Genomic DNA, 23,393 nt, shown 5'->3' on the forward strand with positions numbered 1-23,393 from the left:
CCGTTTTTCCAGCAAATGCAATCAGGTCCTCATTTTTGTCTACAACAGTCATAAATGCTTCGTTGCACTTTGTTACTAGGCGTTCAACTTTCACTCGCCTACTTTGACTATATATACATTGAAGGATGTCTTCATGTATAGCATGCAATTCAGCTTCACGCTTTGACCTGGCAGCGTACAACTTTTTGATTTTCTGATCGAGACAATTAGACATCACGTTGTTACTATTTCCAAAGACCAGCAAAAGTACCACTGCAAACGGTTATCTACTATATGCACAATCCAAACAAATCAAATCCATGTAGAACAAACCCAACGCAAAAAACACCAAACACAGCACACTGTAGAAAGTCTGTAAAACAAACCGCCCGAAGAGCAGAAAAGGTCGTCGAGCACACAGTGTCCAACAAAAACTGAAGTGGAGCGCTTAACGCTATTCGCTCAACGCGAAGGGAGATAAAGGACACACGGGAAGTCGAGCGAGGATCGCGCGACGAAACGGAAACGTGACGGACTGGAAGTCGGGCGAGCAACGCGCGACGCAACGGAAACGGGACAGACGAGAAGTCGAGCGAACAGTGCGCGACGGAACGGAAACGGGACGTGCGGGAAGGCGAGCGAGCAACGCCCGACGCAATGAAAACGGGACGGTGCGGAAAGAACGGGCGGGAAATGAGATCGGAAAGAACTATGTTAGTAGCCGTAACTCCAGAACAAATTTAAGTCACACCCTAGGAAGAAGGAGAGAAGCTACTGCAAGACAATCTAACAGAGTTCATAATGGGACTATAACGACAAATTTAAAGACAAAGTAATTTACGGCAATGCAGTAGTACACTAAAAGGATGAAAAGGTCGAGAAATTTACTAGCCATAACTCCAGAATAAACTTAAGTCACATCCTAGCAAACCCCAAACGAAAACGAACAATCAGCATACTGACGGCATTAAACAAACTATAGCAAAATTGAATAAAACTACAATAGTGTATTTGTAGACTAAGATAGTTGGAAAAGTCAAAAAACAACCCAGCCGTAACTCGAGAATAAATTTAAGTCACACTCTAGAAGGCAACAAGACCAAACCAACTTGCAATCTTACAGGTACACACAAACATAAAGCAGCAAAATCAATATACTACAACAGGAAGTCTAGTAAATTAGTAAAGTTGAAAAGTCGAAGGACAATCCAGCCGTAACTCGAGAATAAACTTAAGTCACACCCAGAAAGCTATAAGACCTAAAGAAAAAAAACCAGCATACTAGCATACTCAACCTACGACAGCAAAAACAACAACATACTTCATCACATATGACATACTACACTGACATCTGGAAACGTGGCGGAAGAGAACGAAAAGCGAAGTTTTGGGAGAGCGACGTTATTGAGAAGAAAAAAATCGTAACACGGAAAACTAAAGAGCGAAAGGATGAAAAGGACGCGGGCAAAACGGTTCATAAACGATCGACGAGAAAAGTTATGGGAATTCGATCAATTTTTTTCTGTAGGCCGGAGGCTGTGAAAATTTTCACAACTTTTTCTGTGTAATGAGTTTCACTCAATTAACGAACCTCCCGTACTGAACTTTATTTTCGCACGTGTATTAAGATTTGCCAAGTCTTGGCCAAGTCTGACAAGTCTTAAATGTGTTATGGTCGTAGCTCTGAATCGGTACTGATATCTAGACTTGGAATTTATGCTTTTGTCCAATTTTTTTCTATTTGTGTTCAACATTTCTGCAAGTTTTCGAATACGAAACGGTAATCCGGTAAGTTAGACGGTTTTATGCCTGAAAGTACGGTTTATCAATATTCATTATTGATATTCTATGTTTTTTGATTTGCATCAAAATTGACCAAAAATTTTCAAAATTAGACAAATTAGCAAAATTTTCTCTCAATTTTCTCTTTATCAGAGGTTATTCTTTGATATACGAACCGACTATATCAATTTTCTCGACTTTTTGGTAAATCTACCAAAAATTTTCAAAATTGATGTTTTTTCGTCTCAAAAATTACGTTTATGGGCCCCCATATTAATGTTTTTTATAAAGATTAGTTAAATTTTAAGACCAAATGCAATATCCAAAAAAAACAGTTCAACGGTTGGGTTTCTTGCCGTCTAAATTTTTCATATGAATTATGAATTTACTGCACAAAATTGTTTGGTTTTGTCTTACAGTTTTGAGGTGAATGGATATCCGTTGTAGTATGGTAATGCTTGTTGTAACTGATTCCCCATGCTGTTGCGGGTAGCTGATAGTCCAGGTGTATTTGTCGGGAGCCGGAGCTATGCGCCGAACTCCAAACTGCGCGGCATTTGGAGATGCTATTGTGTGAGGTCTTATAACTACCCTTTGTAACTGTCCGCCTGCCTTTCGTGGTCCTTGTATAACAGCGTAACTGGTTGTCTGCCAGGTCCACTCAATCGGGCAGGGGTTACTCCTCCAGAATCACTGATTGTTCCCGGAGCACTGATTATTTGCACCGTCTGAGGGGCTCCACTCATGCGAATGTTCTGCGCACCCGACAGTGGAATCTGAACTCGAATGTTGCTAGCATTGTTTGGAACTTGATCGCTTCCTGAAGAGGGCTGCATAGAACTTCTATTTAATACGTTTATCGCGACAATTAGGCTAAATGACACGAAGATATAATGGAATTAACGGTAGAAGGCTCTCTGGAGTTAGATGGGCGCAATAACAGAAGTTCGCATGTAAATTCAAAGACGTTTTATCTCAGTATATAAAGCATTATAGCAACAACATATAAGCAACGTGTCGGTATTAACGATCAATGCAACAAGTGAAACTTAGGCGGCAAAGTTTTTTCGATGCTCTTTTACTGGTTTTTTGTCTGATGTTATTGACGTAAAATCAGTTCGTAATCATCCAACAATTGTCTAGATAACCTATAAATATTAAGCCGAAAACCAGCTTAATCGATACATATAGTGGTTATATTTACTTAAAATTAGGTTAAATGGACTTTTTCGGAACTTTGTACGTATATTAGAACGCATTTAATTCTTATTTTAAAGTTTAGAAATACTCGATTCTGATTGGCTAATATTCTTTCATTTACTACGTAAGAACAAGAGCTAAGTGTTCAAAGCCGAGTCAAAATGCAAACTTAATTACTAAGTTCATTTTTTAGTTCTGCTTGCCATCAAAAGATGTATCCATATTTAAAACAAACATACGCTAAAAATAGCAGAGAAAAAAAATGACATGGGTTTAAAATCAATAGCAAAATGATAGAATCAACAAAGATATGACAACGCAAGCTTAATAAACTTTACTTTGCTTTAAAATCCTAAAAATAACCCATTTTTAAAACTGCAATACGGTCTTTCAATTTTTGATTACTTACGGGATAAGCCAGAGCCATGCTTCTGCATATTCTGAAACTATGAGTTTGCTTCAACTACTTACATTTGAAAAATCTATTTCAACAATGCAAACATTGTTAGTTAGAAGACACACTCTCTGGAGCAGCAATATAGGAAGTTACTCAAATCATAATGGAAAATATTGTGCCCATTTAACCTTAAAAATAGATGTTCGCCGTATTTGCAAGAGAAACACGCAGAAGCTGCCATTTTTCAATACAGAAACCAAATTTTTTGTAAAATTTAACTCTTTGAAAGATATAGCAACCTGATAACCACCAAAAGCTATCAAATATGAAAGACCCTAATGGCACCAAAAAAACACAAAGCTTATTTTCGGTTCTCAAAGCTTTGTTAGACATTAAAAATTAGGAAGTATTGGAGAAAATAATTTTTCAATATATAACGAGCATTTGTTTGCATTCAAACTATAATGTGATCAAACGAAAAAAAAATCTTTCAGATGAACCATAATCTGAAGTTCGGGGACCCCTTGGTATCTTTTCTCAAGAGTGTTTCGATAAAAATCTCACTAAGCAAATTGGGGGTCTCCGTATCGGTTTAAACAATATACACAAAATAACAACCTTTTTCATTTTTTGTCGTCCACCTGAAAGATAAGTTTTTTAAATAGTAAACCAAATCACTGCTCAAAACTACAATACTTTGCCAGCGCTATCAAAAGATGAAATTTTAAAATGCTAAAAAAATAGCTGAATACATAAGAAAAATTACCAAGGTCGAGGTGTGCGTTAATGATTAGACTTATCCAGACTATAATCAGCCATGTTCAGACCCATCCAGACGATAATCAGCCACCATCAGACTTCAGGTCATTTTTCATACTGCTATTTTTTACCTTGTTTTTCTTGTTACCATAATCAGACTGAATCAGACGATAATCAGCCATGGTCAGAAAATACAGGATAAGTTGGTCTTTTTAACCAACTTGAGGAAACTTTCCGACAGTATGTTATATTACTGTCCCCGCTCAAAACCCATCTGATCAGTCTCTTGTGCACTCAAATGATCATAACTTAGCTCGTTAATGATCAGACTTTGTGCAGACTTTGAGTAAGAAGTTTGTTCATGTTTGCAGACATTAAAATGGCGCTCGTTCATTTACGCATAAACGCACTTTACTCCCTCCCCCATGCCTTTCTAATTGTCGAATCCTTAACTCAAAATACAACCTTAATTATATCTCTAATTAAAGCACGGAATCTGTTATGCTCTCTGTGGAAAAAAATTTTGTTTCAGCTGTTTCCAAGGAAAGGTACTGTAAAACGAGCCCCTTTTTGAAAATTGTGGAAATTCTGTATATTTTCCCCCTATTTTTACAGCAACGCTGTCTTTTTAGCATGAAAACGGCTTTGCTTGCTCTTAAAGAATTTGATCAGCGCATTGAGTTTTGGACCTCGAAAATTACAAATACTGTTATTTTAAATTTACTATTTAACTCTTCATTATTTTAGGTTTTTAAAAAGCTGTTTCATCTAGACTGCAGCAGAAAAACTAGTTGTTGGCGAATTTTTTTAAAGAACGATACTTTGTCCATCTTTACAAAACTGAACCTCAAAACTACTTTTAAAAAATCATTTTCTTTGCCTTTTGAAAAAAATATTTTGTGGATAGACACTTTACTTTAAACCTCGAATTGCTTTAGTAATGTTAGTCCAGACATCATTACACAGAACTTTACTGGCTCGCTCTGAACTCATCATGGTATGTTTTTTTTCTATAATGCAAATAAACGATAAGAGAATCCAATTTATTTCCTATTTCTTTGCTCTTTTACAAAAATTAAACTTGAAAAAGTTTCCAAATGTCGATTGTTTGTAGCATCACTGCTTCACCATTCATGTGATGCTGATAAAAATTTGCTTTCTTTCTAAAATCTATTTTAAAAATTCGGACAATTCTATATTTCAATCAATTTCTGTTTTTGCTTGATATGATTGCATTTCAGGTACTCTAATATGTTGAGGTGGGTTTTGGAGGTGTTGGTTTCCGTATCCACACAATCTCTTCAGCCAACTCATAAATTCTATCCAGATCCTAAATATTCCAAACACTAACCATTCGGAATTTGTCAAAAATGTTCGAGCAGATTAAATTTTTCACAACACGGACGTAGGTAAATCTTAAGAACGGACCTCTTCCTCCAGCAGCTCCTCCACAATTGGTTCCACATCCGCCGCCACTTTCCACCCAAGGTCAAATTCTGACTGCTGCTCTTGTTCGGCAGAGTCGTCTTTCACGTACTCGTATAAATCGTCATAGTAACCCTACCAAGTTGAGCTTAGTTGAACCCAGTTTAACATTTAACATTTTTATAAATTTTACAGTAGAAAAGTTTTTGTTTTTTTTTCGATAAGCATTTTTTGTAGTTTCTCCAATATCTGACGAGTATTTTCTACAAATGAGGGCATGGTGCACTTATAGTGTTTTGCCTGGAATTAGAAGAATCATTTCGAAATATTAGAGCAACTCTTTGCTCGTTATATTGATTCTATGTCAACATCATTATAGTGAGAGTAAAGTTTGGAACCTTTACGGGTTGCAACCCCACAATCTCTTAATTGATTGCAATCCTGTGCTCTCTACTGAGCCAACTGGTCCACATAGCGAGAGTCTTACTATGATCTTTTAAATTGAGCTATCATTTCAAGCTCCATCTTATGATCACAACTTACTTACTGGAGTGTATACTCTAACACGAAAAAACTTAGCCACTGTTATTGCACATATAGCTCTTTTGTGCAATGACTCTACTGATCATATCAAACAATAATAAAGTTTTAAACGCCATCCTCCGAGAAGTTTTGCCCAATTTTGACATATTTGATGCTCTTTGTGACTCAGATAGTTTGCGATAACAGATGTAAGTGATAAACGTTTACCAACCTTGTCGTTATCTGAAACAAAGTCAAAATAAAAAAAAATAATTATTGTCTTCCATGCAATAATTAGAAGACTCTTGTCAGTTCTTAACCGATACAATTTACTGGAGTTTTTTGTGGAGGAAACTTCATGATCACAAGGTAAAATTCTAAAACTCTGTATGAAAATTTAATGCGAAAATTTAAAATTCTGTATGAAAATTTAATGCGAAAATTTGAAATGATGATCATTAATGATGATCTTTTTTTCTTTTTGCTGCTATAGAATGATCTTACTTAGTTAATTGAAGCAGAAATATAATCATTTGCTTGTGCCTAAATTTTAAAAGTTTAGGATGTTTATCGTTGCTTACTTCTTGACGATCTGGACCTTCTTACCCTTCCGGGTTGTTTGTTTGGATTGTCAAACAGTTCCTGCAACAAGAAGCGTGGGATCTATTCTGTTCTCCCTCCCCAGCGTTTTTTACGCCCCAGTTACAAATTATTTGCACGTGCGCCTTGGGGGCGTGAAAATTATAAGCCCACTAAGCTGGGGGGGGGGGGGGCAGAATAGATCTGAAGCTTGTTAGTATCGACAAAGTAAAAACCAAAAATTGAACAATTAAAAGCTCATTAAAAAAACAAATAGAAATTAATAGTACAGTACTCTGTGTCCATTTAGCTGTTTGTTGCCAGGTGTAATTTTGCGATTGGAACTCTGTTCATCAGATATTCTCATTTGGATTTTTTCCATTTTTCACAGCTTGTTCAACTGTTATTTTGCTTTTGTTTTTGCATTACGTTACGTTCAGTCCTTCTCCTCTACTGGATATGAAGGCAATCAACTCTTGCTCTAAAAATAGCGCGAAGTCACTCGGATCATGAACGGGGGCATAGAATATTATTCGAAAACTCGATTAGGCAAACATTTTTTGTATCTATCAGGCAAAAATTTTGAACAAAAGTTTCGTCGACACTAGGATTTGATCTTTTCGTTCCAATGCTCTTTGATCTTTTTGTTCAATTATCCAACTTTTGGTTGAGATAGTTTTATATCAAGTCCCAAGAGCCATCTAATTATCTAGCCATTTATAATCCCTTGTTTGGTTGGGATAGTTTAGTATCAAATCCCACGGGCCATTTGTTTATGTAGTCGGCTAAATAATCATTCTGGTAATTTCAACAATATGGTAAAGTAACGTTGGCATTGGGTAAAATGGCAGGTTGGGTATGATGGCAATGGGTGAATTGACTTGACGCCTGCCAGAAGTTCCTATTTAGCCAGAAGTTGATTTCAGTCGACTTCGGATCTCGATAAACGCCAGAAGTTCCCAGTGATTTCAAGCAGAGTCACGGAGTTATTACTCAAGTGAGTATAGCAATTGACTTCTAGAAAAACAGCTTAAAAACAATGAAATATCGACCAGATTTTGCGAATATTGAACAAATTCACGAAACAGTCTAACCCCAACTCCCCCAACTTTTGTGCATTTTATCAACCGGTAATTCTAAATTAATTACATTAAAGTTGTTAATAAATAGTTCAAACATTCACCATCTTTCCCTGTTAATTTTTAAAAATCGAAGTCAGTGGCTGGGATGACACTGAGTAGATTAAACGAGATGGAAAATTTCATAACTTCGATTGCATCTAAAGACGAATATTAGGGACAGTTCTATGGCATTGAGTGGATATTGAAGTACCTCGTTTAAGTGTTTTATTTGCTGTTCGCCTAACTTCCACAAAACCTTATTTCGGCATTTTGGCCTAATGACTACTTAAATTTTGTTCGGCTAATCGAGTTTTTGCCTAATATCCCATACCCCGCTTTCTGAGAAGTTCACCTCGCGCCCACCAAACTAATGGAAATTGTTTCAAAATTTGTCAAATGGGAAAATGGTCTTGCAATTTGAACCTTTCACATTTTTTCATCGCTGACCAAGTCTGAAACCCAATTCAAAACTAAAACTTCAGTTAATCATATTTTCCTCATAACAATTGAAACTTTTGTCGTTACGTTCAATTTAATAAATTAACTTTATTGGTTTTTGCAACAGTCATAAATAGACACAAAGACCATCAAGGTCAAAGGATACCAAATCATGCTTCTAGAACTACTTTCCCAAAAATAGCAAATTGACCTCTATTTACTTTGACTTGGGCTTCTGGTTGTACTGTATGTTTCCCCTCTACTATCAAATCGTGCCGTCTCTTCTCTTCAGCTTTTTCAAGTGCAAGCATTCTTGCTCTCAGGTCTCTCTAAAAATAATCACAAAAATAAATAATGCAAATGCTCGACAAAACAAGCTAATTACAGCACTAAAATGTATAGACACTAAAAATACCTTCACTCTTATATGACACATCTACGGCATTATAGAAACTCCTCAGTATAAAAATTCAATTAATCCAGTTTTATTTAAATTCAAAGTCAATTTGTTTCTCTGAGAAAACCCAAAAAAATTTTGGGTCCGACTAGTTGGATGTTGTTACCTTCAAGGCACTAATTGGATTTTTTTTACCTCGTATTCCTTGTCGATCTGTTTCAGTTTCTCCTTCATAAGAGCCTTTTCGAACAGATGATCAAAGTCTGGGTCAGTTTTTTTGCTCGCCAGATAAGAATTCATGATCAAATTACTGGTTAACCTGATATCAGCAATACGTAATATGGAGATAAAACAACACGGCTGCGTACAATTTCGTAAATTGAACCAGCGAGATTTTCGAGGTAAACGAGCTTAAGTTTGAATAAGGACTAAATTTACAATAGTCAAACTAACTCAGTGTATAAACTGGAATAAAGACACTTTTCAATGTAGGAAAACGGAGGAATAGTAGAAAAATCATTAAATTTTAATTCACAACAATCGCAACTGAGCAGGTGGTGAAGTTTTCCCAAAACTTTCCATAAGAACGCATTAAAATTTGAGCCATTTCATCCAAAAGTGTCTGGCGTTTATTTTTGTTTTGTTGCTTTTAGTGCGATAGCTTAATGGCCTTCAGATTAGAGCGGATTAGAATGTCACAATTTTGACAAGAGCTGCATAATAACAGATTCAAATTATCAATCAAGAAGAATTCTGTATGAGATTTTTTTGCCCCGTATTCGTTGTGCTTCAGAAAATACAGATTTTATCTTGAAGAATAAATAACCAGATTTCCCCTTAAACTGCTGATTTAAACTTCAAACAAATTTCCTGAAGGTCAAACCAAATCAGCAGAGTTTTCGTTTTAAGAGCATTTGACTCAAATGGGTTTTTTTTTCGCCGATCGAATTTTCGCCGATCGATATATTCATCGTAGAGAGTTGAGACTGGTATCATCAGAAAGCTCGTCCAGCGTAGAATATGGAATTAAAAAGATTTTTCTAATTTTCGCTTTCTACAGGGAGTTATCGAGGTTTAAACTTCTGAGAAAATTAGTGAATTCACATTGTTTTTATTCATATTTTCCGGAATTTTTGCCTAAATTTTCGCCAATTTTGCTAAAATTTGTTAAAATTTTTAAGAATAGTGTCGTTGATTTTATTTTTAAAGACAAACAAGCATTGTTGATTGTTTTGATTAAATTTTGTGGTCAAAAATTCTGGATAAATATTTCAAAATTCAGCCTTTTTCATCAAAAACAGCGCGAAATAAGCCACTTTAGTCCACTTTGATTAGAAAAGCCGGCAGTACACTCCCAAACAACAATCACACAACCTTTGTAGACTCAAAAGAGGGCTACTCCTGCTTCAGCGTCCGCTGCGAGTGCTCTGTAATTAAAACTTCGCCGTTTTTTGATAACTTTACTCGTTGATTATCAAAAATGCTGATTTTATTTTTGAGTTTTCAGCTAACAAATTATCTATATCTACAACACTCGAAAAATCAATTGTCCTAGCGGACAAAAGGCATTAACAGGCCTAGTTTTTGGCCAATCTTGGACTGTTACAATCCAAAAAGAAATCGGATTGTAATCAGTCGGTCTTTTTTGAAAAAAAGACCTTTTTTAAATGATAAAGAACAGAACACATCAAATCAAAGCTCAGGAGTGATAGGTCCAACTGGCTTCCTAAGCAGCTCCAAGCTTATTTTTTAATTTTAATGGTCCTTTTTGAACTTTTAGAAAAAATTGATTTGAAAATAAATAATGGCTAAATTAACTTTTCCTCTTTTTTTTTTCTTATTTTGTTCAAGTTCTAGCTTAGTGTCAACAAAGAAAGAAAGCTTCTTCATTCTACTGACTTAAAGTTTGGTCTCGGTTGCGGTTTCAAGCCTGAAGTTATTGTTTTCTGGCTTCGAAACTACTAGATTTCAGATTTTTTTTTGTTTTTAGATATTTGCCAATTTTTCACGTTTTCTAGTTTTGTCACATTATCACATTATTGACAGTTCTCATATCACATTATTGGCGTTCCAAATGAGGCACAGTTGAACATAATAAAATCTTGAATGAAATAGATTATCGTTTTAACGGCCTCGACACCTCTTTCTTGAAGAAAGTAATTGAATTTTTTAATTTTGTCTCTAACTGTCATTTTCCCTTTGTCGTTTCGGTCCTATGAAATTTCGTGTAAAGTGATAGGTTTCATTGGTTTTTTCATGGACTAATAAATGAGCCGATATTCTGATATTAGTAGATAGCTGACGGCTTTCATGATTTTGAAAAAAATTGTTTTCCAAAACTAAAAAAAAATTTTAACTTCGCAATTTTGTTCTTTTTATTTATCTTTTTGTTACCTAATCTCGTTAGTTAATAACAGGTCTAACATGGCATTATGGGTGTCAAGGGAAGGTATCAATAAAGATTGCTGTCCTAAAACCTATTTTTAAAGAATTCGTTATGACCTTACTGGCTTCGACTCAGGTTTTTCATAAAAAAAGTAAATTAATTTGATTTTTCATATTTGACGTTCTTGTTGAAGACGCAAGAATGGATAACATTTAGATCTCGAGGGCTTCTTTTGGATGAATAAATGACCCTATTTAAATAGTTCTTTTGTAATTAATGTTTTTCATGACCTTGGATGCAATTTTACTTCGAAAAAAAACCAAAAGTATTACATACTTTTGCCCTTCGCTTTTTTGTCTACTTGTTACCTAGTCTCACTAATGAATTGCCACTTACTACATTGTCTCTTTTTGAAGAAGGCGCAATTTAATATATTTTGGGGGCCAAAATATGGCTTGACGGTTTTGACAGCGTTTTCCGGCATTTTTCAATTGAATTTTTGTTTGTTGTTTTTTTTTGTTATTCTTTTAGCCGCTTAAGAAAATAAATAAGGAATGGTCCTAATGCCCTTCTATTGGTAATCGTTAACCTTAGGGATATTTTCCTTGATTTCTAATAGTTTTCATTACTTTGAAGTTAATTGTTTCAAAAAAATAAGCGAATTTTTTAACTGTACTGTTTTTGTTCTTTTTTTGTCTATTTGTTACCAAACCCTTTTATGGACTGGTCCCATATATTTTCTGGTAATTTATAGGTTATTTTGTTTAGTTTTTGCTTGATTTGATGCTACTTTGACTGTGTTATTAAATTTCAATTTTTAAAACCGACATAAATTTTTTGATGTAATTAATGTTTGTTGTTGTTGTTGTTGTTGTTGTTTGATTTCGCTCTTCGTCTTGACTCGCTTTCTTAATATTGGCATATCTCGCAATCTAAAGCATCAATTTTCACTCCACTGAGTTGTTTGCTTTGGAGGCTATCGTATCGTTCATACACAACTTTGTTGAAAATTACTTGTGCATTTTTTGGGTTTTTTGGGATTCCCAAAAAATAATTTTTGGGTTTTTCTATCTGTTCCTCATTTGGTAGTCAATTATGCCGAAATTGTGGATGGGAGGGGTCGGAGCCTTATGTGCCATCATACACTACCGAGCCGCCTTGTTTCAAATTATAAACTTGAAGATTATGGTTAGCTAAGAATTCAGGTTTAATATTTCACCCATGGTAAAGACTTCGATTTTGCTTTTTTTGCCGGAGTTAAAATTATGCTCTCCCAAATATTTTGGCGAGACAATAATTGAACGTCCTTCTGTTTGTATATTCTCTTTGCGTGGAATTCTGCTCGAATATATCTTCCCACTAAAAAATTTTGTAGAAAAAGTTTTTTGTAGAAAAAAACTTCATCAGAAGAAAACTGACCCAAAATAATTCTCAAATATTTAAATCAACAAAAATATACCAACATTTTTCGCACTAGTCCATTTTAAATACATCAAAAATTAATTGTCATGTGATAAACTGAATCACAAGTTGTAAACAATTTTCCTTAATTAGGCTATTTGCTAACTGTCCTAAAAAATTGCTTGTGAATGTTTCAAAAGTTAGCTATCGGTGACTGGTTTTCGAAAAGTGAAAGCAAAGTCATACCAATGGTTGAAATAGTTTCAAAATTCAGGCAACTAATCAAAACTTTGTATTTTTAGGAGAACCATTTTCAGGCAAAGACTTTAACTTGAAATAGTTTTGACCTGCAAATTTTTGGAGATCAACTCAAAGTTTGATGAAAAAGAAAAAATAAATGGCTGAGAACGAGCTTTTCCTACAAGTTTGTTGCCTAATTGTTTTTCATTTTTTGTTCTGCATCCATAGAACGTTTGAGATACGTTTATGCTTTCCTGTATATAACAGTAGGTAAAATATAAATAAATTTTTTGCTGATAATTAAAATTCACCTGTTTATTAATCTGGCTATCTACTTTTAAAAAATCCCTCCAAATAATCAAGTAGCAAATTGTGACTGAAAATTTTTCCAGTCTTCTTTTAAATTTGGATACAAGTCAGTTTTGATAATACATCGAAGCTCAATTATCATGTGATAATTTGGATCTTAAGTTGTAAACGATCATCCTTAACGGTATTCTTTGCGAACTGTTTTCGTGTTGTTTAACTATTTGTTAGCATCGAAAATTTAGTGATCAAAAAACAGTGTCCTAAAACAACTGATTTTGAATTTCTTAAAAATTAACTATCAATGATTGATTTTTTTAAAAAAAAAAGTGAAGCCAAAGTCTTCCCAATGGTTGAGTTAGTTTCGAAATTCAGGCAATTGTTCAAAACTTCAGGTTTTTTCTTACAAAAATCATTTGAGGTTTCAATGGATCAGAAAATACTTCAACTCGAAATGCTTTTTACTTGAGACATTCTGGAGGCCTTGAAGATTGATGTAAAGGAGAACCAAATTGCTTGTTGCTTAAATATTTCTCATTTCCGGTGCTATATCCATAGAACACTTGAGACATGAAAATTTTCATGCCCTCATGTATAAAACAATAATTTATTGTAAAAACAAAATTTTATATGAATCTCGAAAAGTAGCTAAATATTAAAAATCAACTTTTATTTTATTAAAGAAGCTATCTTCTTTTAAAACTATCCCCCCGAAGAATCAAGTAGCAAACTGTGACTGAAAATTTTTCAAAAATTATACCACAAAATTTTGAGAATTTTTTTTTGAAAACGCACGAAAATATCCTTTTTTGATTATTACATTTTTGGTTCGAAAAATGATCATTTTTTTAAACAGCGGGCAGATGAGTTTTGTTTGCCAAGGCTTGTCAAAAAAATATTAATAGAGTAAAAATATTGTATCAAGAGCAAAATTATAGAGTAAAAAATATTGTATCAAGAATCAAGTAGAAAACTGTGACTGAAATTTTCTCAAAAATTTTTCAACAAAATTTTTGAGAAAATTTTTTAAAAACGCTCGAAAATATCCATTTGTTGATTATTACATTTTTGGTTCAAAAAATGATCATATTTTACCAGCGGGCAGATGAGTTTTGCTTACCAAGACTTGTCAAAAAACATTAATAGAGTAAAAATATTGTATCAAGAGCAAAAATATAGAGTAAAAAAATATTGTATCAAGAATCAAGTAGCAAACTGTGACTGAAATTTTCTCAAAAATTTTTCAACAAAAATTTTGAGAAAATTTTTTAAAAACGCTCGAAAATATCCTTTTGTTGATTATTACTTTTTTGGTTCAAAAAATGATCATATTTTACCACCGGGCTGATGAGTTTTGTTTGCCAAGACTTGTCAAAAAAAACATTAATAGACTAAAAATGTTGTACAAGTTTTTGTTTAAAAATGAAGTGCTGGAGGGTGTCATTGTTTATCTCTGCAAATTATCTCGATATCAAAACTCACAAGTTTTTGTGGTTTTGGATTTTTTTAAATGAACCTCTGGACATCTATTTAAAGCCATTTGTTTATCGTTCTTCCTCTCATTGACAAAAATGCTGTTCAGTTCCCTTTTGAGCAGGAAAACAATTATTTTCAGAGCTAATGTAAAATTAAATAAATTGTAGATGAGTTCGATTTTTTTCGCTGTTAATGACAATTAATCTTGACAAAACGTACTTTATCAGTTTTTGAATATGATTTTGTGGATCATAGTTGCACAAAAGTGTAGAGGATTTCCTCGTGTTATAAGCTCTGATTTATTTAATTTCTGCTTTCACACCAACAAATTTTTTCTGAGATTTGTTAGTCTAAATTGCATGCAGAACTGCTTTTACAATCAATACTGACAAAAATGCGAAAACTACGTGTCCAATTAATTTTGGTCCAAAAAATGAAAAACCTATCTTGCTGAATGAGTTGTAAAATTTTCTAAGAACGTTCTAAATTTTCTTGGAAACTTTTGATTCAATGAATTATCAATAAATAGTTTGTAAAAAATGAATTTTGTTACTTCGTTCAACTTCAATTTACAACCACCTTTTCTTTTAGACATCTATCTGAAAGGGCCCATAATAACAGTTAATTGTTTTTGATAATTTACATTTTTCCGAAAACAAATCTAAAAACTAATTTTTTGAATTTTTTTTTCTAAAGATACAAAGAATTTTTGTGATTTAAACAACGCATCAAAATTATAAATTTGATACAATAATTTTTTTCACATTTTTTCCATGACATCTCTGGATCTGATATTGGCAGACACACTGAAGGGCAACAAAAGTAATTGTGGTAATGAAAAATTATGAAGAAAATAATACTTATGAAGAAAATTATGAAAAAAATAAGACCAGAATAATTGTTATTAAAGTTCCTGTTAAAAACCCTTGTACTTTAACTAAAAGAACTGTCACTTTTTTGCACTAAAAATTTTTTCTTCAGGCAAGCAGCAAGGTGTGATATTTTGATGTATTTTAAGAAATGCATCTTACAGGAAAACAAGCAAAGTTGTAACTAAAATAATTTAGGACAAGATTTTACCAACAGATTTTCAAATCTCGATCTCCAAAGTGCGTGAAAAAATGTCATCCAAAAATTAATCTAAGTCACAATTTTCTTCAGCAGAAGTTTTGTCAACTTCTTTTTAAACTGCAAAAAACTATATTTTTCCGTGGAGATAACAGGAAAGACATAATATTGATTATACTTACCTGGAAATCCATTACGTTTACTTGTTACTTTAGTTATATTTAAAATAATGTGTTTCTGAGTGTTGTCTGAACTAAAGTTATTGCTAGTTTTCACTGCTTTCCTCTGTAAATATTCATAGGTCAATTTTGAAGATCTGAGGTATAATGCATCGTTTTTTCTTTCAGTTTCTTTGGCTTAATATTGGAACACTTGAGAAAGAAAAAGTTATCATTAGCAACTGGAGTCAACTTTCATTAGGCATCATTCAGAGAACTTTCATCAGATTGTTACATCAAATTTTCTTATAGAATTCTGAAAAATCTGTGCAAGCATTGTGCAAAAAACTTGGCAATAACTTGTGTTTAGGGTGACTATGGTTTTATTTTGGTATGGGACTTTTTGATCAGAGAAGGATTTGAGCGCACCTGAGCAGAAATTTCTCAGCGCCACTTGTCTGATCATAAAGGCTGTTACATGGGATTAGGAGAGACGTCAGAATAAACTTGAGTCTGATCAGAGACAATTTCGGTCTGGACAGTCTGAGCTGAGGTCATTTTTTTTAAAATTGAGTAGCTAGACTTTGGCTGCTGCCTTTGAGATCAACATTGGTTATTTGTTGCAGAAGAAGGGGATAATATTGCTTGTGAATACAAACTAATTTTTCTGATTAATATAAAGGAATGTGTTGAAAATAATATCGAGATATAATTTTATTAAAACTAGAAACAAGTGCTTTGTTAGAAATCCAGCATTACTAAGACTAATAAATAAATTTCTTTTACTCTATTTTGAGTTCAAATAGTTGTTGGAGCCCATCGAATGTAGAGTCAATGAACTAAAGAGTAAAGTCCGGATTTTCCCGATCCTTTTAAGTTTGCTTTTGTGGGTTATAGTATATGTCTCTTAGCCTCCAATCCTGAAACACATTTTCATTAATAAAAGCAACATACAAAAGAAAATCAGGTAATTCTCAAACCTCACTCTAACTAAAAACTTTGTTTGTTTCACCTTTATTTTCGGGCAGTTTTTCTAGGATGAGTTGATAAAGACGAATACAAACCAGTTCATCATCATTTTGACAAAGTCATCGTAGTTGATCTTTCCATCTCCGTCGAAATCTGCATCTCGTACCATCTGTTTCACGTCTTCTATGTTCAAATGTTCACCCAAGTTCGCCATCATTCGACTATACAAATGAAATATCATCAAAAACGAAGGTAAGCAATCGAAGCTGAGATGGACGTTTTATCATGATTCGAACAATCAGTTCAGAATAGTATTTCTCGTTGCTAGTCACATTCCTGCTGAGAAAAAATTTTACTGCTAGTTACGACCAACTCGTGATTTAATTGAGCTGAAAAAGAAACATAGCCGGAAAACTCCGGAATCGACTCGAAGTAAAATATAACTTAACTCTAGCCAGACACTAACTGATAAAACTATTAACTTCAACATACCTTTCATTATACCAATCAATACACATTTTAAAGTGAAGCTTATACTTTAAAGGATGATTCAAGAACACACTGCTTTAATCACAACATGATTGAACGTTTTATTGGCTACAAAAAAGCAAATAAACCTCATATTCTAAGAAAAAGTTTTTGAACAAAAATCTATCAGATGACAAAAGTTAAGTGATATGAAGTTGGGCATCGTAATGAAAAATGATTATGTGAACATAAAACCTACCATTTCCAGCTGCACAAAATAAAAGTGAAAAGAGATCAGTTTTTCACGAACAGTTCAATGCGTATTGTATCTTAAATTCACCTCTTGTTGACTGAAATGAAGTTGTCAGGGAAATAGAATTGAACTCTTGTGTGCAAAATAGGTTTTTTAAAAAATTTTAACATTAAAAACGAGAGACCTAAGTATTGAGCCCGGTCAAACATAACAGTTAATCGGTGCTCAACCCATGTTTTATTTTCCGAAGAATAATAGGGGATTATACAGTGAAAAATTTCATTCAGCCACTTTTGGCCGATGGATTTATTTCGTGAAGAGAAATATATTATTAAATCCTGACAAGCGAAGCATATCTTGGAGTAGATATAATTAGAGAAGAATATAATTGGAGTTTTTTTGAATTTTGGCTTTCAATGTTTTTGAGTTTTTTCTATTGCGTCTTTTTTCTTGTTCGCTAAATTCTTCAGAAGTACAGAGCTGTAAGTGTTTGACTGTTTGTGGTAATTTTCTTTGTTTTCAGAGGATTTAATCTTTTAAATTTAAACTGTTAGAATGTTGAGAACAAAAAAAATTATAGAGCTGTGTGCATAGAAACCTTGACATAGCCTCAATTGAGATTCTACTCGTTGGAAGTATACTTGGAACATGATTTTTACAAAAAATATAGGACTGCAAGCTGATTATCATTAATTCCAGTTGGTTACCGTTGGGCCCTGTTTATTCGGTTATTTTTAAGTTGGCTATTTTTTTATTACATTTCTTTTTATTTCAGTTGGTTGTTCCAGTAGGATATTTTTAAGGCGGACCCCGTTTGTTTTCCTCTAGAACCTTATGGGGTTCAGGGCTAGACCTACTTATTTCTGAGTGCGAAGTAGTGTGACATAACTCTGGCTGGCTAACCCACTGTGCAAAAATTGAAGGTAGACTTTAAGCACTACGGTAATTGAAATATACAACAGTGGAGTCAATAACATACGCAGATCGTACAAATCAACGAGATTGAAAGTAAAGGGTGTCATGCTCTATTTTACTAATTAAAAGAAAAAAAGAGTCTTCTTGGTCTGTGATTGGTGGAAATAAACATGATGGATTTTTATCTTGCGCTTCCCCTGCGGGGCTTCGAATTTTCTTCTGGTTGTTTAATGCAGCCGAGAATCTGTTGAAGAACATGTGTATTTAAGTCAACTGAATTTGCTATTTAAGTCAACTGACTTGTGTGGTCAGTACATGATCAACATTTGTTCCGCTGTGGGATCAGTACTGGTGTGCCAGTTACAGGATATTCTGGCCAGTGACGTCCTGTCCTTGCCGGTTTTCAGTTGCCAGATGTCTCTCACTCTCTTGTGTCGAGAGTTTCTGTCCCAGCTGGAAACAGCGGCGTAATCTCTGCGTCTGTGTCTTTGGTACAACGAGATCACTATTGTTCTGTTTTTTAGTACGTTTTCTCGATCGGATTTACCAGCTTGCCTTCTGGTTTGCATCGTATATAGCCACATTGAGCAACTCACTCAATTTAGTTTTCGAGTTTAATTTCCCAGTGGGGATTGATGGAAAGAAAAAGAACAAATTTTTTTTGTTACATAGCAATGAAAAGAAAGAGAAAGAAATAAAGTAAACTATGCAAAAATAGAGAAGAAAGTTTGTGAATTTTTGTGTGAAAAGCCACGGTGGCAAGTTTCCGGGTTGAGAGAATTGTGTCTTGTCGAGGAGAGCTTGTTCTTGTAATGTGTGCTCAAAATCAATTTCAGGAGCACGATTTTGTGGATCACGAATAACTACAATCTCGAACAAGAACTCCGAATCTCGAACAAGACAGGCTGCAGAGACTTTTCGTTTCAGACTTTTGATGTAGCGTGGCTGCAAATGCTAGGAGATGTTGGTACTTCTTTTCTTCTCTTTAGGGCGCCTAGTTTTGCAATTTTTTATTATCCAGCCGCGATAGCTCAAATTGAACTAATGGCAGAACATACACTTTTTGGTATCGCACTCGATGTATGCTTCGATTTGTTTTTTCTATCGGATTGAACTGGTATACATAAAGAGATCCCGTATTGTGTGATCTGTAGCAATCCAGTTCAAATTGATAGTTGAAAAAACTAAGATCAGCAAATAGTTACGAACTAAAATAGTTAATGCAACGGTAAGTACAGCAGAGCGGATATACAGTTACAAAAGCGAACTGCATAAACGAAGTATCCGGACAGATTTTGTAACCACTCAGAACGAACTGGGCGGTGTAAAACTTTCTTTGTGAAACACAAGGAGAGCAGCCGTTACACTTGTGTATACGATGATATTGGTGGTTTACATCCATTTGAGTGAGAAATAGAAAACCAAACTTCAAAAATATGGGGTCTTACTTATCATATACACAATAAGGAATTATGTCCCACGTGAATCTTGTGTTGTGGCAGTTGTTGGTGAGTTTGGCCAACGCAAACAAGTACTGGGATTTGTGCCAGAAACGTGGATTACGGGCAAGATGTATACATTCAATCGGAAGATCGCGGTCGCGTCTTTCCTCTGTATACTCATTTGCGAGCGGTGCTATGGTTCAACAACTGAAAGCAGTAGCCTTCAGGGTATGCTCTGGTGGAGTGGAGATTTAAATGATGGATTCTGGGATATGTATCCCATGTTCGTGTTGATCTGAAGCGGGTTGGTGAACTGAAGCAAAGAGACTGGATCGTAACAGTCGGGATGAGGACGGAGAGCCTCGTGGCGGACTGAAGGTAGATCGGTGGGAGGAAGAGTCTGTTCTGTGTAGAGAAGCGAAGAAGTGGGGGGGGGTCTTGACGTCTGTGCTGTCCGAATTGGTGTAGATCCAGGACTTGAGTTTTGATAGATATTAGCTCGGGATGATTGTTTGGCTGAGGTCCCTGCTAAAGTGTGACGGGTCATAGTGCAAAGATAATTTTCTGTTGTTCATTGTCGATCAGACGGAGGTGATTCTTTGTGTTTCTCTCGTTTCTGATTGTGGTGGTGTCATCTGTGTGCCTTGGCTTAATAGAGCGTTAATCTTTTCTCGTGCGTTTTGGAAATGGTTTCTTGAAACAGATCGTTGAAACCGATTTTCAACTTTTTGATAATTTGGTGACTGCGGTCTCGAGCTACGGTTAAGATCTTATTGTATGCGACGAACACCTTGATCCATCATCCAGAGGAGTAGAGTTCAGTTCAATAGTTTCCAGGTCATGTGGATGCGTGTTCAATATTGAGTCGATATTTTGTTGGTATTGTGGAGACGCTTTTGAGGAGATATTTGTGTAGTTGTGTTATCTATTGAGAATGAATGATTTTCAGCATTGTGGTTTTTAAATGTGACTTCCTCTTTATTATAACAGAGCTTTTGTATAAGTTCTGAGACCGTATAGAAGAAACTTTTAATTGAGTGACTGCAACCTTCTAGTTCCCTTCGTGCAATTTTGAGTACGTTTTTTTGGCTCGAGAAATAATTGTATATACGTTAAATGACGGTGCTAAGCGTTGAAAAAGGACGATTGTTTGAATTGTTTGCATGATTCAGCTGTTTCATTCTCCCAATTAACTTCTAGTAGGAATTCAAATAGACTATCGGAGACAAAGGAGAATAGTGAATCATACGTTAAAGAAATGTGGCGGCGAAATAGAGGGTTGCGTACAAAGTGTATTGTTGATTTTTTGTGTATAGCTCAACACTCCTAACAAGTTTGATGTAAGCTGTGTTCTAGCAACCCGGATCTGAGCGTCATTAAAATTCAGTACTGAATCATAGAAATTTTATATAGAATTTTACTATGCTCAGAGCTCTGATCATTACACTTTTTAGACATTTCATGATAAAATTCAGAGTAAATTTCTGGGATTCTGCTGTGTTACTGAGTAAATAAAAGAGCAGCGAAAAAAGAAAGCGAGAAATGAACAATCTATTACGTCATATTTCTTAACTATTTGAATGCACACAAAATCTCTTCTAATTTACGGAGAAAGGTCGAAAAAAGTTCGTTTAACATAATTTTCGTTGAGCTTACTAATATACTAAATCGATTGCGCTCCTTTTAGGCTTAATATTTTTATGTTACGAAAACGTATCGTTGACCAATCTGAGCCGAAAATCGGCTCAGACAAAATATCTGCTAGCCAATACAGCTAGATTTGCCGGGCCATTTAGATGTGCTTTTTCGCCTTGATACGTATTGAATACAGTTGTTCCTCGCCATTGATATCCGTTTTATTGGATATTATGGTTTGAATTTTACTTTCGAAAGAGTGAAAACTTTTCGTCACCTTTATTTTTGGTGCCGCGAGCAAATTGTATAACGTAAGAAGGTTTGCCTTGGTGTTACGTAGAACAGTCCACCCAGAGGGCCAATATATTATCCTTTATTCACACAACCAAGGATTTCCGTCCATTACTGCTTGCTCCAAGTTTCACAAACAAGAAGGGCATGAGGACGAAATGTACTTGACTGAGAGTGGCGTCACTTCCAACAGAATGGCAAATGGACATGCAATTGGGACTACTTCCTGTTCCGAGTGATCAATCCCCTACCTGCGCCGATTTCGGAAGAATCCACGACTATCATCAACTGCTATTGACTACTCCCATGGGTGCTGGTCGCTGTTTGCTTAGTTACACTTGGATCAAAAAATTTGATGAACTGAATTAGAACAAGGTGAATCAATTCGAACCATTTCTTCTTGGATGTGGTCAAGTCACCTCAACAACAGGCGAGAGTTTTGATCTGCTGTAAAACTGTATGACACTTCAAACAAAACAAATACTTAAACTTTAATTTTGATGCTATAAAGTTGATTATCTTATCCGGCAAATCTAGTTAACCCCCCCACAGATCTTTTTTGGTTTCATTTTTTTGTTTGTTGATTTGGAATCCTCCTGGTGACCGATAACCCACCCCTTACTTTTTTTTTTTGAAAAATAATAATTTTGACAAATTTTTGTCAAAATCCAGAAATAACCAAATTGCGGCGTTTTTTACACTTCTTGACATAACAGCGAAGCAAAATAAAAAAGTGTAAAAAAATTGACCAATTGTGAAAAAAATTCTTAGAAGCTTAAAGAAAAACGTTATTAATCAGGGATGCAATAATTGCATAAAGTTTTCAATTTAAAAGAAAAAAAAGAACAATTGGGTCAAGGTTTTGAAATTTGGAAAAAAACTCAGGTTTTTTTTCCAATTGAGCGCTCATTCTTGGAAAATGGTGACAATTGTTCATTTAACATCAGGGGTCGGAGTCTGAGCAAAGCTCACATCAGTTATGTTGTAAAAAACATTATATGGTTTTTATTTTAGCCGCCAGTTCACTGCATCACGCCATAAAAACTTTGCCTCAGGCGTTACAAGACCATTATAAAAACGGAACTTACGCATTACCGGGCCCGAGTTTTAATCCAAACGCGGTAAAAGTACAAAAAACTGCCCCGTTCCTTTTGAGTCATTTCTTCCGTGATAAAAAGAGGCTAGTTTTATGGCATGACGTGGTGAACAATTCATTGTCCCGTCATCGCAGTAACAAAGTAAGCCTTTAACACCTTCGCAGCTTATTGCAGTGCTTGAAGAGAATCAGGAGCGCATAGAAGCTATAGTGTATTGCCCCAGAGGGAACTCCTGATATTTACGATCAGCTCAAGCGTAATACTCTAGTTACCACCCACATAGTGAAAGACATTGTGTCTAAACGTAAACAGAAAAATCCTAGTTTACTTAAAGAGTACAGAGCATTACACCAAAGGCCTGCGCTTGAACTGAAAACACTCACTATAGTGTTAGCACATAAGAACAACCTTCGGTCCTTGATATCACGCTCCCAACCAAGGAAGCTCTCTAAGCGCCGTCGTAAAACGCTTCGCACCCGTCATGCGTTCGAGGAGGCGGAACTCACTCAAGCCTTTGATAACCCGAATGTCACTTAGTCTTGCGTTGTTGTGGGAGTCTACCCGCTGACTGGCGGTGTGAATTAGTGTGCTCACGAGTTATGGGTAAATTTGTGGTTGGTTCTCGCCAATAGCGCATTACTAAACGTTTCGCTCTCCCCATTTTTTGAGTTATTCACTAGCGTCCTTTT

General features: G+C 35.0%; 2 protein-coding genes and 1 long non-coding RNA gene across 5 annotated transcripts in view; 1 reads left to right on the forward strand and 2 right to left on the reverse strand.

The window, feature by feature from the left end:
* Positions 1 to 5,932: 5,932 nt before the first annotated feature.
* On the reverse strand, positions 5,933 to 9,069 carry LOC142344579 (uncharacterized). The gene is made up of 4 exons (XM_075396361.1): positions 8,795 to 9,069; positions 8,424 to 8,531; positions 6,646 to 6,706; positions 5,933 to 6,307 (listed from the first exon to the last, which is right to left on the reverse strand). The coding sequence occupies exons 1-4, from the start codon at positions 8,897 to 8,899 to the stop codon at positions 6,168 to 6,170; spliced, it is 414 nt and encodes a 137-aa protein (XP_075252476.1). The 5' UTR covers positions 8,900 to 9,069; the 3' UTR covers positions 5,933 to 6,167.
* LOC142344580 (uncharacterized) lies at positions 6,281 to 21,859 on the forward strand. Of its 2 annotated transcripts, XR_012759271.1 has the most exons (4): positions 6,281 to 6,433; positions 7,570 to 7,640; positions 16,672 to 16,855; positions 21,657 to 21,859. It is a non-coding gene; the product is annotated as an uncharacterized LOC142344580 (long non-coding RNA). The 2 variants fall into 2 exon arrangements; XR_012759272.1 differs by lacking the exon at positions 7,570 to 7,640 and having other exon boundaries at positions 6,297 to 6,433.
* LOC142344578 (uncharacterized) overlaps positions 16,336 to 23,393 on the reverse strand; it is a 33,722-nt gene continuing 26,664 nt past the window's right edge. For both annotated transcript variants that reach the window (XM_075396360.1, XM_075396358.1), the window contains exons 4-5: positions 16,699 to 16,824; positions 16,336 to 16,554 (exon numbers count right to left, since the gene is read on the reverse strand). In XM_075396360.1, the coding sequence (XP_075252475.1) occupies positions 16,542 to 16,554; positions 16,699 to 16,824 (139 nt within the window). In that variant the 3' untranslated portion in view covers positions 16,336 to 16,541. The remainder of the gene's footprint in view (positions 16,555 to 16,698; positions 16,825 to 23,393) is intronic.

Source organism: Convolutriloba macropyga, chromosome 8 (assembly GCF_964194025.1).
Source record: "Convolutriloba macropyga chromosome 8, txConMacr16.3, whole genome shotgun sequence".
NCBI lineage: Eukaryota > Metazoa > Xenacoelomorpha > Acoela > Convolutidae > Convolutriloba > Convolutriloba macropyga.